This window comes from Suricata suricatta, chromosome 9 (genome assembly GCF_006229205.1).
Source record: "Suricata suricatta isolate VVHF042 chromosome 9, meerkat_22Aug2017_6uvM2_HiC, whole genome shotgun sequence".
Lineage (NCBI taxonomy): Eukaryota > Metazoa > Chordata > Mammalia > Carnivora > Herpestidae > Suricata > Suricata suricatta.
In genome coordinates, this window is record NC_043708.1 from 139,557,753 (window position 1) to 139,572,938 (window position 15,186).

Sequence of the window (15,186 nt, forward strand, 5' to 3'; positions counted from 1 at the left end):
CCCCAGCTCCCTCCCCCTCCCCCGCAGTAACACCCCCCCAGCCCGCCTGCACCCCATCTGCCCAGCTCCAAGGAGGCCCCTCCCAGGTACCACTGGAATCCCAGCTCCCACACGCACTCCCTCCCATGATTTGATTTGAGGAATCCCCTTTAGAGCAGAAGGAGCCTCAGCGAGCACCTTGTCCACAGATGGGGAAGGCAGTGAGCCCGCGGTCCCCAGAGCTCTCCCCACGGGGACAGGCTGCCTCTTGGACATGACACAGAACGTGGCTTGTGGCACCCTACAGACGTGACCATAGAGAAGCACAGCTTCTGGGGTCACCCCGAGGGGCGGACGGCTTAAGCAAACACGTGGAACTGGCGTGGCTTCGTAGGGCACCCACCTGAGCGGGGTCTGTATCCACCCGAGGGCCGGACCCAGCGGCGCAGGCTGTGGGGCTCAGAGCAGCAGCTGCCGGCCGCCCCGCCCCACGAGCCCCCTCGGAGAAGGAAAAGTATGGTCGCCTCTCAGCCCGTCTGTTCTGCAAGACACACCCCCCACGTCGGACGGGCACTCGGACCTGCTCGTCTGATCAGCTCCCACGGCAAAGCATGAGAACAAGCCGTGTGCACCACTCGCAGCAAGCCTCCCGTGGGTCTAGTCCACTCACGCCCGACAGCCGGAAGTCTCTGCAAAGCATTCCTTTGTGCCGAAGCCAGGTCTGGACCACAGGAGCACAGAGACTCGCAGAGCCGGGTCTGGGCCACAGCGCCCTTCCAGGAGCCAGGCCACGGGGCGGAGGCAGGAGGGGAGACGGCTGCAGCCAGGACGCTGCGCCTTGGAAGACGGGGCCATCGCGGGCCGGCGCGCGCTGCCTCTCCGAGCTCACCGGCCTCCCCTCTTTCCAGACGCCAGTTCTGAGGCTGCCCATGCGCGCAGCCCCGACACCAGCTTCCCCACCTCCCTCCCAGGGGAGGCCACGCGGCAGCTAACGAGGCACAGGCTGAGGGCTCCTTCCTGCCGCACGGGCACGTCGGAAAGCGGCTGTGCCGCAGACGGCGAACACCAGGCAGCCTTACCGAGGGGAGCACCCCCATGAGGCAAACACGCCATCAGGTTTCCTGTTGAAACAGCTGTGCGGGACCTGCACCACAGGCAGCCTGTCGGTGGCCCGCCTAACAGAGCTGCAAGGGGGCCTCCCCTGCCCCCCACCTCTGCACGTCTGGACCGTGCAGCTTCCCTCACACGCTCCTTCCACCCACTCTGCCGCAGCCCTCGCCGTGACCGCTGTGGTTTCCAGCCCGACCCCAGCCCCCTCATCCGGCCGACAGGTCCCTTCCCCACTGGGCACATCCGACCCACTGCTCACCGTGCCCTCGCTTGTAAAGCCCCTGCAGGTGTGGAGCCCTAAACGGCCGCTCCTTCTGCTCCCTGAAGCCGGCCCCGTGCTCACCCTGCCCCCTGCCTCTGAACTGGCCTGGCCGGGCCATGGACTCCTCACACGCACAGACTGTGACTCTGTGGTCCCTGAGTGGCAGGTGTGTGGCACGCTGCCCAGAACACAGGCGGCCGGAGGAGGCGGTACGAACACTGTCCATCCCCCAGATGAGGAAACAGAGGCTCAGAAGGACAGACATGCCCAGGGCCCCAGAGCAAGGTCAGAAAACTTCCTGAAGGCCCAGGTGGCAGACCGTCGGCTCGTGGGCCACGTGGTCTCGGCCACTGATTGGTCACGGTGCAAAAGCACAAAGGCAACACGCAGATGAACTGCGACTCCAGTAAAACGCACAGCAGGCCACATGGCTGCCCCGGGACCCGAGTCCAGCACGCCATAAACACGGGAGGCACAACTCGAACCCAGGCCCCAGGGCTTCTCCGCCCTATAGAGCTGCCTCCCGAGACGCACCGCTGCCTGCCATGGGGAGGTGTCCACTCTCGTGACCCCGTCCCCAGCAGATGGGGGGCCGGCTGACGCCGAACACCCGGGGACGTCCTGGACAGTGGGTGACGAGGCAGAACGGGAAAGGGTTATTTTTCGTGCAGATCGGAGTTGCAAGCACTTGTAGCTGGAGTCAGCCCCGCCAGGTGGTTCCAGCGGCATCACAGGCGCCCTCCTGCCCACGCTCACGCCCGCCCTTGCACACCTTTGCACACCCTCCCTACCTTCATGCACTTTATCATCTGCCCAGCTCCTCTCTCTGATGATGAAAGGGCTGAAATACAGCCTCTTCCTGACGTGCCACACGCCAACAGTCTCACAACCGCCAGCAGTCCAAAGTTCCATTACCTTTTCTTAGATGCCAAACCCCAGTCTACGTCCGCAGTTAGAGTCACGTCTACACACAGAACCCTCCCGGCGCCTGAGGGTGAAGCCCCGAGGCCCAAACCCAGAGGAAGAGGCACTCTCCACGCCGCCCTCACACCCTGCTCGGCCCCCTCTGGCGCCTCAAAGGCACCTGCCCGGCCCATGCCGGACTCCTCCCCTCCCCAGGTCATCCTCAGGCCCCGGCCTAGACTCCGCTTCCTCAGAGGGGACGCCCCTGTGGCCTCAGTCCCAAGCGCCCCTGCGGCCCCGACCGCCCATCCCACGCTCCCCTGACTATGTGCACAAGGCGTGACCAGAACACTGCGAGAGGGGACCAGGCCCGCCTTGCGTGCCCACGCTGCCAGCCAAAAGAGCAAACCTCAGAGGCCACACCTGGCCCCGAACCAAATGAAGGGAAGCAGCCATGGGCCTCAGATGCTTCCTCAGCTCTCCGGCCACAGATGTGGCTCAAGAAAGGAAGGATTCATGCTATACCCCTCTGGTCTGGCGCCCTGGGTCCGTCAGACACTGCATCCATAGGATGAAGAACCAGGCGGTGCCCGGCTGGCTTGGTCGGTGGAGCCTGTGACTCTTGATCTCAGGGTCATGAGTTCGAGCTCCACATTGGGTACAGAGATTATAAATAAATGAACTTAAATGAAGAAACTGGGGCAAAGGGTGTGTCCCCGACACAAGGCACTGGCGGCACAGGAATCCGCCCATTTCCCTGCAGCACGTCCAACGCTCACACGGCGTCCGGGCCGAGCTACGGAGCCTCTTCTGATCCAAAGCCCTAAACCAGCAGCTTCCACCACCCTGGCCAGCAGAGGACTGGGAGCCAGACGCAGGGCATCCCCTTGGGCATCAGGTCTGTGAGCAGCATGCCCCGACGGCTGGGGCCGACGTCCAGCCACATCTCTCTGACCGGAGCGGAAAGCACTGTGGTCCGTGAACACGTGGTGGGCTGGGGGGGAAGCCTCAGAGGACTCCTGGCATCCGTGTCTGAATCGAGGGCTGCCCGGTGCCAGGTCCAGCTGCGGCTCGCGGGGAGCTGAGCGGGCCTGCGGCGTCGTGAAGGACAGGCCTGAGGAGCAGCCCTTGCCAGCCAGGCTTTGACGTGAGCGCCTCTGGTCATCAAAACACGTGGGCGCAATGGCCTCAGTGGCCTGCTTCTTCCAGGCGGCCCTCCGCGCCACAGGGATGCGGGAGCCACGAGCACACCCCGCCCCGTGGTCTCTGCAGGGAGGATCAGTGAGGGACTGCCGTCTGCTCTTTTCAGATGTAAGGGACCTGACACCACCAAGTCCGAGAAGACCCTGCAGCTTCAGCGTCTGATGGCCGGATGTAAAGCCACGTGATCCCCACACTGCAAGCCACCCAGAGTCATGGAAACGCCACCGACCGAGAATACAGAATCTCGTCTAACGGTTACTCTCCCTCGACGATGAGACAGAGTCACGGGCTGGGCACGTCCAGAACAGTGTGGACAAACAAGGGTGACCTCCGGGCCTGAGCGTGAGCACGTCAGCAGGCAGACACAGGCTGGCGCTGCAGTCAGGATGGGGGTCACGGACCCCCACTGCCCTTCTGCTCGGGGTGCTGGGTGCGGACCTCGCTGACCCCCAAAGTCGTTATGGGTTGAAGAGGACTCAGTGCGCAAGAGCGCCAGGGCCCAGGCCGGCCGCCATCACAGGGGTCCTCCCAGGCTTCCATTCCATGCCGCCCTGCCCTGCCCGGTCACACGTGACATGAGGAAGCGACCCCCCACCCCCGACTTACCTGGGCTGTCTCTGGCTACGAGGCCCTGCGAGAAGTCCCCCGGGCCCGGGGAGGCCCTGCTGTCCCCGGCCACCGCGTCCAGGCCGTTGCAGTGCTCCCACCGCTTCTGCTGGAGCTCCTGCAGCCAGTAGGTCATGAGCTGGCGGTTAGGGGCCTAGGAGACAAGGGGAGCGCGTGAGGGCCGACAGGACGTGGGGTGGGGTGCGTGCCGCCGGGCCAGGTGCATACCCTGCCCCTGGGGGAGCATCAGGAAGAACCCGAGACGCCACCTCGTAACACTCTGCACGGAAGGCTGGAGGACCGCGTGGCCTCGCCACCCCTTCTCGCTGCACACTCACGCGTCCTGTCTTGACAACTCACATCTCATGCGCGTGTGGCCGTGTCACGTCAGACGACGGTACTTCCAGCCGTAGGCACCTGGAGCGCGTGCAAACACCACGGCCGACTGAAAACCGGGTGGCACCTCCGACGGCCAGAAGTCTTAAAACCTCGGACAGCAAGCGCTGGAGGGGCACGGACCCATTGCAAACCTCACCCCCGGCCCTGCAAACACCACGCGAACATGCAGAAGACGGGCCAGTGCGAGAGCGCTCAGATTTAAAGGGAAAAATCTGACGGGGGATAGTCCGTAATCTCCCGGGCAAAACAAACGTTAAAGTCACATGCTTTCAACGTCAGACTTACTATTTGTGTGACAGAAATCTGGCTGGTAGGGCACACAAACTCACCTTGAGGCAACAACTGACTGGGGTTCTTTCCTTTTCGGGGCACACAGGGGGCTCAGCCGGGTGGGCATCCGACTCTTGGTTTCAGCTCAGGTCATGGTCTCACGGTTTATGAGCTCGAGCCCAACAGAACCTGCTCGGGATTCTCTCTCTCCCTCTCTGCCTGCTCCTCCCTCACTTTTTCTCTCGCTCTCAAAATAATAAACATAAGTAAATAAAGATGACCCAGAAATCACTGAGAGCACCCCAACTTTGATCCCGCTCGGCCCGTGGCAGGCCTGGGGCGCACGCTGCGGTCAGGGAGGTAGGAGAGCGCCAGGGCCCTGCCGTCGGGCGCTGGAACCAGAGAGAGAAGCGCAGGCCGGAGGGCAGGGCAGCCCCGTCGGCCGATGCACGGCCTCCAGGTGGTCCTCCCTCTGGTCTCCCCACTCGGAGGACTGAGTGGAGATGCGACCAACTCGGTCCGGATCAGATCAGAATCACAAACTCTTGATCACCCAGGTCAAGTCTGGGTTTGACACGTAACGTTGGTCCCAAAATGCCGGGTCCAGCACACTGGCCACTGAGCATGTGAAACATGGCTGGTGCCACACGATGAAATATTTTAGACACACTGGACTCAATAAAATGCATTTATTAAAGCTACCCCACCTGTATCTGAAAACTTAGAAGCATTTATCATGGCTCATACTGTATTTGTGTTGACAGTGCTGCTCTGGGAGTGACAATAAATTCAGTCCGTTCTGAGAGCCCAGGTCGGTGGAAACCCAGGGGTGGGCAGTGGCCTCGGGGACTGAAACGCAGGCCAAGGGCACCGGGTGTGGGGGGCCGCCGCAGCTCCTCTTAAGGACGCTGTGATTCAAGAAGGCTTCTCGGTTCTTTACCCACAGAGATGCCAACGCTCTTTAGGGACCAAAAGAACAGGCCCGGCTCGTCTGGCTCACAGTTTCCGTGTCTCTACTGCTCTGGGGGGCCAGCGGGACCCCCACACAATCTGGCGTCACAGAACACCTCCGTCACCGGGAGCTCAGCGCTGAGCTACAGCTGTGCTGGTGACAAACGAGCCAGTTGGTGCTGAAGCCTGTTGCCACCACATCTGCCATGCGTCCACCAGCCAGGGGGGTGGGGAGCAGGACTGGGAGAGAGTCAGGATCTGCCCCACACCACCGCCATTGAAATGCTCTAACCCCAAATTCTGGAGAGCCACACAGGCATTCCAATCACGCTGCAAGGGGCAGAGGCGCCGCCTGAGGCAGCGGACCAGCACGGGTCTGACGACGCACGGGGGCCACAGCCTGAGTCGCCCGGAACACCGGTCTCTGCTACTCCCAGACATCCTTCCAGGCCGGCGCAGACGCTACCTCCAGAGCTCACGCCACCACGTGCCCCTGAGAACCTTCCCATGGAAGCAGGGGCACTCCTCTGTCCCTCATTCATCTGCCCTAACTGCTCGCACAGGCCTGTCCCCAGGCCTCCACCAGCCCCAAACCCAGAAGCCCCACACCTGGGGGAGCAGGTCCCACCTGTCCCTTCCCCTGGGCCCCAGGATACCCCCAGCGAGCCCGGCTCTCTCCCCGGGGCCCAGAACAGTCCTGCAATAAAGTCACCGGTCCAAATGAATCAGTTTCAACACATGCTCTGTCAGGGCCCACACTCCTGGCAGGCTGGTGTGTTTCGGGGGCGGGGGGGATGCGCAGAAGCAGCCCAGCAGCCTGCAGGATTCAGGCCTCATCCCCCAACCACACTCGCCAAGTGATGGGTCCCAGCCCTTCGTTCCTCTGGGGAAGGGGCCCCGCCCATCAAACCTCAGCACAGTCAGAAGCTGCGCCCGCGCTCGCCGGCTTGGAGTCCCCGGCCTTCCTGGGGGCTTATCTCGACTTATCCATCCAAAAGAAGGAAAAGGGGACGATGCCACATACACAGAAATATGTTTGCTCCCTTGGCAAATGCAGACTGAGCGCCAACTTGGGCCGAGTGCTGGCGTCTGTACAGGACCAGGAGTCCCAGCTCCGGAGATGCTCCTGGTGAACAGCGTCCTTCATAACAGCGACAACCGGCTGGCGTCCGGTCACAATTACACTCAAAATACACAACGCGTGGTCTAAGAAATCCTTATGCATCATAGAAACTTTCCAAATTTCCAGTCAGAATTCTAAAGGATGGCAAAGAAATTCTAAAATCTGCCTGCAGTTTAACCTCCGAGATTTTGAGCAAAAAAATACAAGGCGTGGGGCTGTGCCCTACAAAGCTGGGAGGCACATGATCAAGGCCCATTGAGCCAGGGACTCAAACACAGAGCCCATACCAAATGTCGCATTTCAAGGAAAATCAGCAGGAAAAGCCTTATTAAATGAGGGCATCAGGACAACTGGTTAAAAGTCTGGAAAGAAATAAATGAATTCAAATTTGATTCAAGATTTGAATGTGCAACAAAAGTCATTAAAGTCACCAGGAAAAATGCCTAAAGGGATTAAAATCAAGTCTGTCTCTTTCTGCGTCTCGCAACAGGAACTGTATAGACTTTCGGGGACTTGTGAAGGGCCCACCGAAGCCCCGAGCAGCAGCACAGCTCGGCGGACGGTTTCAGCGGCGATGTCGAGGCCCAACGGGTCCCTGGGAGGTCCCCAGCCTGCAAGCCGGCCGGACAGACGGACGGGCGGACAGCGCAGGGCGGCCCGGGCCGCTGCCCCCTGCAGGAAGGCGCGCGGCACGGGCCGATCACTCTCCAGGCCACGGAGGACCACTGCTCCTGTCACATCCCGTCCTCGACCGCAGAGACCTTTCTAGTCCCAGAAAGGAAGGCAGAGAAAATGTCCAGGCGTCCCTCCCCGGCTCACGCTTTCTCTCTCAAAAATAAATAAACGCTTAAAAAAACACCACATTGTAATTTAGACTTTTATTTCAAATAACAGTAACCACCCACAGTTGCTGTGCAAAATGTGGGAAATGTGGAAAAAGAGGGAAATGAATCTCAGCGGACCCTCGGGTGTGTCCCGCCACCCGTCGTTCATCCGGGACCACACGCGGAGCGGCTCCGCCCGCTGCGGGAACTGGACCGCCTCTCCCGGGACGCGCGCGCGCGACAGCATGGACGCGCCTAGGGGGCCGCAGGTTGCACTGAACATGGCGCGTGCGGTCGTGTGAGGCGCGTCACGGGCAGGGCAGCATCACCCACGCGCTGGGCCCCGGAGCCTCACCGTCCCTTCACCCCCTGCCGCGCCACGTGCCGTGTTAGGCAACCTGTGCAACTGGCCAGCGGCGGGACGGGAGTGCCGGCAGGAACCGACCTGCGGCGCGGCTCTGAGGACCGCAGGATGTCGCGCACGTCTGGCCCAGACGGGGGCCCCACGGGCAGCACCTGCTCACTGGGCAGCCGTGACCCGCATCCCCTCTGTCACCCCAGACCTCACAGCCGCTGGCTCCGCCAGAGCTCCAGCCCCCTCTGTCACTTGGAAGAGGAAGGAGACAAAGCCCATCTCCGCATCTCCCCGGGGCTCAGAGCTCGCCCCACGGCTCTTCCCAAATACTGAGACGGTGAACGTAAAACCAGGAGCATGGTGGGTTCGCGCCAAGGGCACACAGGGGCTGGTCTCCCCGCCAGCAGCACGGCCGTGGGTCCCAGGGTGCAACGGATGCTCAGCCACGACTCCGAGCTAAGCACGCATCTTAGGAACACACCGCAGGGAACAACGAGGGCACCGCGCACGACACATGGGAGAGAGATGCTGCTTTCCAGACTGAGGGCGTCACCAGCTCTCCAAGGTCAAGACCACATCCATCCCTGTCCCCGACTCGCACTCCCTGACATCCTCCTGGTTCGTCCGCCTCGGCCCCCGCAGCAGCGGCTCCCAACCTTCTTCTCACCCCCGCCCAGTGAGGTCACACGCACCCCAAGTGTCAGGACTCTCCGATGGCTTCGGCGCACAGAGCCGCACGCATGCTAACTGCTCCCGCCCCACCGCACCCCACCTGCGGTCGCCCTTCCCCCACACGGCAGGCACAGAGACCAGGTCGGCTTCCACAACCCTCGGTCCAGCTGCCTTGGCAGCCACCTGCGAACATCCTTAAGGGATGCCTTAAGCCCCGGCCCAGACATCCCACCCGCCATCCTTGGCAGGACCAATCAGTGCCGAATGTGATACACAGCACTTCAGTCACACACTCGGGGTGCAGACCCTGGGCTGCTCCCCAAAGGCTCCAGGCCCACCTACATCTGTAGAGCAAGAACATCATGACCACCAGTCCTGGAAGAGCCCCAGAAACAAGGGTATGCAGGGGATGGACCCGGTCTGCACACTTCAGAGGCCACGTTGCCTAAAAGGACACGGTGTCTGCTTGTAACAAATGAATTTTGTTTCTTAAATCTGAAGACCTAGATTCTTTAGGCGTGTCTAAGGTAATTCTTCCAAAAGCAATAAAAAGCACAAGAATATTATAAGTGGCCTGATGATACAGACTCAGATGAAAAACAGACAACAAGCCAAATCTGATAAATAACTTTAGGTTCCAAATTTTCTTCTGAATGTTTCAAAATCACGAGCCTGGATCTCACAGGAGATCTGGCCCTGTACCAATGAAACAGATGGAGCTGCTCCCTGGGCGTGCTCTGAAGCCTGGGTCTGCGCCGGCGGCAGACAAGAAGGGCACCCATGCAGGGCCCCCGTGCCCTCAGAAAGCCGGACGCGCCTGCACCGACCCCTATCCTCTGCCGGGCCCCATGAGCTCTCTCCTCCTACCTTTTCAAATCGCTAACTCGAAATGAGCATTTTCACATTAGCTACAAAAATAACTACATGTGTTGTGGTCTCCATCCTGTTCAAAGCCTGAGCGAGAGCCCAGATGCCACCTCCCACCCGCTTTGGGGATGCGGAAGTCAGGCTCCGCCTTCACCGAAACTCAAGCACCCTCTTTTAAAGAACAAATCCCCTAAGACAAACCCACCCATCAGCTGACACTTTTCCAGCTTTAACAACGTCACAGAGACGAGGGACTGAGGGGAAGGGCTGGGGGAGGAGGGCCCAGCCAGGGACCGTGGGCAAGCAAACACACGTTCACAGACAAGGGGGCACTACAGAGACGGGCTGTGGGGGGCAGGGCCAGGTGACAAGGGCAAGGCGGCTCTCTGGGTCTGCTCTTCGCCGGCCAAGGCACTTTCTGTTTCAGAGAGAGGGGACACGTGGCCTCCGAGCGGCCGCAGGCCTGCATCCCTGTGGCCCCCTATCGGCTGTGCTGCTGCACAGTCAGAGCAGGTCAGGGTTTTATGGGCTTGGGAGAAACGCACACTGCAGCCACTACCCGCCTGTGACGTTTCCACACACCACACAGCGCCGCACTACTTCCTGCTTCGTGTTTTTCAACTTAAAAGTAGGACACAGGAGGGGCACGTGAGTGGCTCGGTCGGTCGATTAGGCGCCAGACTCTTGATTTGGGCTCAGATCACGATCTCACGGTTTATGGGATTGAGCCCCACATCTGGTTCTGTGCTGATAGCACGAAGCCTGCTTGGGATTTTTTCTCTCTCTCTCTCTCTCAAATAAATAAGCTTAAAAAAAAAAACAAAGGACACAGGAATGAGTAACTTAATGAAGTCTTTGGAACTAGGGCTTGGGAAGGGCAGGCTCTCAGACCCTACCCACCAGAGACCTACCCTTAAAGCAAGTCTGCGGGCCATCTGGGAGGAGGATGATTTCTAACAGTCTCCAGGCAGAGCTGGGACCTCAGGAAAGGGTCAGCTGGCTCTCCTAGGCCACTCTGTTACCCACCGCCACTGGGTGAGGACCTGGGGGCTCTGAGAGTCCTCATGAGCTCTTCGGTGGAGGCGAGCACCGCACCACACTCTCCCAGAAACACCCCCTGGGCGCCGGGTGGCACCACTGCCGTCTGAAAGCCTGGGGAACACACGCCTCAGGGCCGGGGGACCCGGGGAGGGCGCCAGGCCCAAACCACTGCTTGCAGAGACACAGAATGCAAAGCAGATGTGCAGGCAGAAACCGCAGAGTGTCAAACTGAGACTAAGGGCTCGTGCTTCGCTGCCTCGGTCCACACAGCGTGGCCGTTTCCAGGCCGCACAGAAAACCGTCCGCAGCTGGGCGCCTGGCCTCACAGCCCGGGGGAGGCTCGGTCACGATCCGGGGGACAGCAGTGGTTCCTGAAGAGAGGCCCCCAGAGCGGCGGCGGGGGGGCCGGGGTGACGGGCAAACCCGTGGATTCCCAAGGTTCACCCCGGCCTCCCCAACGTCAGGGCCCCTGGGGTGGGACCGCCCGGCGTGTGAACACAGGATCCCAGGAGGCTGCTTTCCCAGAGAACCGTGGTTCTGAAAAGATGCTTCCTTTCAACAGCAGGTTTGAGAGAAAGGCCAGGGGGCGGGGGCCCCGGCCACGGCTCCCAGGCGGCAGCAGGCCTGTCCCCCGCTGCTGCACGCCTCGTCCTGGCCGGGCAGCCGCCACTGCCGCGCACTCACTAAGTCAACCCCCCGGGAAGCTTGTCGTCCACACCGTCCGTTTCCAAATCTCATGTGGCTGATCGGATCGTCTCAAGCCTCCGCTGCAGCCCGGATTGGGTAACGGGACAACTCTGGTGTCTGCACAACCTGCCACACGACGGGATTAAAGCCGAAACACAAAGCAAGTGTTCCCGAACGGCTAGGTTTAGGTAAGAGAACATCGCTCCCGTGTCTGCGGAAGGCTCTAGCACCCGAGTAGTCGCCGCCCCACGGACGGACCCCAATCCCGCACTCAGCACCCAGGGTCAGGGCAGGCTGCCCTCCGGGGGGCCCTTCAGGCCTGAGGGATAGATGACCCTTGGAGCAAAAGCACATCATGACTTCCTCCGACCCTCAGAGCCACTGAGAACAACGCCCCAGTCACAGCCCAGAACAGGATGGGACAAGCTCCCCGAGGCCAGAGACAGCGCCTGACTCTCACCAGGTGCCCGTCACGGCCTCGCTCAACAAGATGCGCTAGGCGAAGGGCCGACTGGCCACCTTGTCCGCAAGCACGATCGTCCCTGGACATCACAGAGCTGAAGGAAAATGGAAATCGGGCCCGCTGCCTACAAATAACCCCTGTGATCCAACGCGGCCACCTCTGACAGCACAAGCTGTCGTCCTGTCCACTGCCAGGGCTGCCGTCCGACGCTCAGACCCGTTCTCAGAGCTCACGGAACCCTGCTCCCTTCGGGGCGCCTGGGAAGGGCCAGAAGTCTGAAGGACTCGGCTCCAGACTCCTCCCCACCAGATCCCAGTTCTCCCACAAAGCCTGAGAAATGTAAGCAGAGGATGACCGGGAGCACATCCTGCCGGCCCAAGAGGAGCCACGTCTGTGAACAGCTACACAATCGTACCAAACTGAACCACTCCCCAGCCCGCCTCCTCCGGGGAGCCCTCGGCCACCCGTCACAAGGCCTCTGCAGTGCTGCAATGTTCACAGGATTCTCACGCTGACTGCAGACATGGCTCCGAGCCACATCCAAATCAGTCCTGGACACACAGGACCCCCCCCCTGCCCCCCGCCGTTCACTCACTCTGGGAAGAGGCCACCCCACCCCCAGAATCAGGACACCAGCCCTGAATCCTGCAGACAGATGTGGCTGCTCTGCGAAGGTTTTCCAAACGCCGCAGCAGGAGCGTTCGGGCACGCTGTCTCCAACACGCCTGCGCCTCCTCTGAACGCCGTGAGGGCAGCGCTCCCGGCCGCGAGCCCTAGCAGGACACAGCATCGGTGCTCCAGCACCTGAAAGGGACAGGATCCACCTCTGGGAACGACAGCACGGAACCGCTGTGTGCGTGGGGTCTCCCGAGTGGCCTGGGGAGCGACAACTTCTCCGGGAAACTGGGACCTGCAGGCCCCCCAGGGATCATCCTGGCCTCTTGCCGCCCGGGGGGGCCTTGTGCGGGCCACCGAGCACTGCAGACCGAGTATTTGGGGTGTAGGGGGCATGAATTAGAAGCATCACCATCCGCACTACGCTCACTCTGGGACCCTAGGGGACATAGGCAAGCGCCCACCCAGGGTCCCTCACACCCTCCCGTATAAACATCTAAGAGAAAAGACGGCTCCTGATGAAGCCCCACTCTGAGAGTCACTTCTACAATAACAGGGTTCTTTCCTGTCCTTGGAGGGATTTCGTTCTGATCAGACAGGAAGCCTATAACCCAAGGGCTGATGGGTAAAGGCGCCTGAGCGAGGACACCTGTCCGCCCCTCAGTGAGGTGGCAGTTGGTGTTCACACCTCAACCCCAAACACATATGGCCCCCCTCTTTTCAACAGCCACGTCAGAGGAGGGAGGAAATTGGTAAGGTGCATATGAGCAGAGCAAGCAGAACGGTGGCGAAGGGGGATTTGGGAACGTTCTAGCAAAGCGGGGCAGCTTCCCAGACCCCGCTGCCCCCCACCCGGACACCGTGGTGCTTAAGAAGCACGGGAACCGTCTCTGCAGGTTCACAATCCACACCTTCCTGCCAGCGTGGGGTACCAACACCTCAACCCTCATGCGCAGACGACATACCGTCCGGCGCAGTCAGAGAACGGCGGACACGACCGACCACCAGTTTGGAAGAGGAAAAAAGGTGCCGAACGCTGCTGCGAACCGCCGGCTCCTGCAGCCCCAGCGCCTCCCTTCCAGAGGCTGTGCCGGCCTCCCTGGCCCACGGCAGCCGGCACGCCCGCAGTCCCCTCACTCCCCGCAACCGGGACCCCTGTCACACACACAGACCTCGTCCCCTCCACGCTGCGCAGCGCTGGTTGGTGTTTCCCATATCTCCCCACATTTCAGAAAGTTCCACAAGGGTAGGGACGGGACCTGCTCCGTTCAGCTGTACCCCAGTGCCTAAGCAGAGGGTGCGAGTGAGCGGACGCGAGGTGCGTGAGGCCCTCTTAAACCAGGAGACTCAGGGCCCCACAGCCCAGGGCCGTCCCTAGCCCCCTGCCTGTTTTGATACACCTATGAGTCAGGAATGGCTTTTACGCTTTTAAACAGTTGGGGAAAATAAGACAGAGAGAACAATATTTTGTGACATGTGAAAATCACATGAAACTCAAATTTCAGTCCATAAATAAAAATTATAGATGGGGCGCCTGGGTGGCTCAGTCGGTTAAGCCTCAGGCTTCGGCTCAGGTCAGATCTCATGTTCGTGGGTTCGAGCCCTGCGTCGGGCTCTGTGCTGACAGCTAGCTCAGAGCCTGGAGCCTGCTTCCTGTTCTGTGTCTCCTTTTCTCTCTGCCCCTCCCCCTCTCATGCTCTGTCTCTTTCTGTATCAAAAATAAGTAAAACATTAAAAAAAAAAAAAGAATTATAGAAATGCTGCTATGCTCACTTTATGGTTGTTTCTGTACAGTTGCAAGACCTAAAATGTTCACTATTCGGCCTTTTCCTTAAACCTCCCCACCTCGGCGTCCTCAGGGTCCCGCCACGGACATGAAACACAAGAGACGGAAAATCAGGAGCGCCTGTAATCCGGGGGAGGCTCTCCGAAGAGCTGATGCCGGCTGTATTCAGTGGGTGCTCAGGGCGCGCCGTGAGTGTCCGTCAACACACCTGAGGGTCTGGCTCACCCTTCTGGAGGGCCGAAGCGCACCCCAAAACCAGAAGGTGACCCCCTTCTATGCTCCCATTTCACAGATGTCTGCCTGGGTGCCTTCTCTGTGGGCACCATCACGAGGTGAGGACACAAACATCAAGAAATGGGGTGCAGGCCACGCCGTGGGCGGTGGGTCAGAGGAAGCCACGTTGACATCACACTATGACACGGTGCCCGCTTTTTAGGAGCTTATTAACTGAGAAGCCAGCAGAAACCCGTGAGAAGTTAGGTCTTGACAAAAGAGCCACTGGACACTTTACGGCTCCTGAGCGGACCCCAGGGCAGGACAGCCTGGCACAACCACTCCGCCCGGGGGGCTGCTTCAGCGCCTCTGTTCTGCGTGGGACACACCAGGATCCCCGAGCTGACACATGTCTGTCATGAGGCTGGGAACAGTTTCAACACCAGAGAAATGTGCGTCCTCCTCACAAAAGTGGGCTAAGAATAAGATGCACGACGTGCAGTTACACGTGATTCAGAGACGGACACCATGTCCTTACGAGCACCAAAAGGCTCCCAGAAGGGGCCCTGGGAGGGGAATTCATCTGCTGACAGTCTGATGACAGGCCGTGCTCCCCAGGCTGCCCAGACCTGGCGGAGGAGGGGGGTCCTGCTCCGCTTCACCCGCGGTCAGCCCCCCGGGCACGCCAGCTCGCGCCCCCGCTGTCCCCCACCCTGGTCAGTCCCCCCGGCGCACCAGCACACGCCCCCGCTGTCCCCATCCCTGGTCAGTACCCCCCTCCGCGCGCCAGCTCGCACCCCCCCTGTCCCCCACCCTGGTCAGTAACCCCTCCACGCGCCAGCTCGCGCCCCCGCTGT

The 15,186-nt window shown here is 60.6% G+C and overlaps 1 protein-coding gene across 1 annotated transcript in view; it reads right to left on the bottom strand.

Annotated features, from left to right (window-relative positions):
- Positions 1-15,186, bottom strand: part of TBC1D2B (TBC1 domain family member 2B) — a 62,531-nt gene that overhangs the window by 38,950 nt on the left and 8,395 nt on the right. Inside the window, exons 6-7 of the mRNA XM_029952324.1 lie at positions 12,311-12,519; positions 4,064-4,217 (exon numbers count right to left, since the gene is read on the bottom strand). Coding sequence (XP_029808184.1) covers positions 4,064-4,217; positions 12,311-12,519 — 363 coding nt within the window. The remainder of the gene's footprint in view (positions 1-4,063; positions 4,218-12,310; positions 12,520-15,186) is intronic.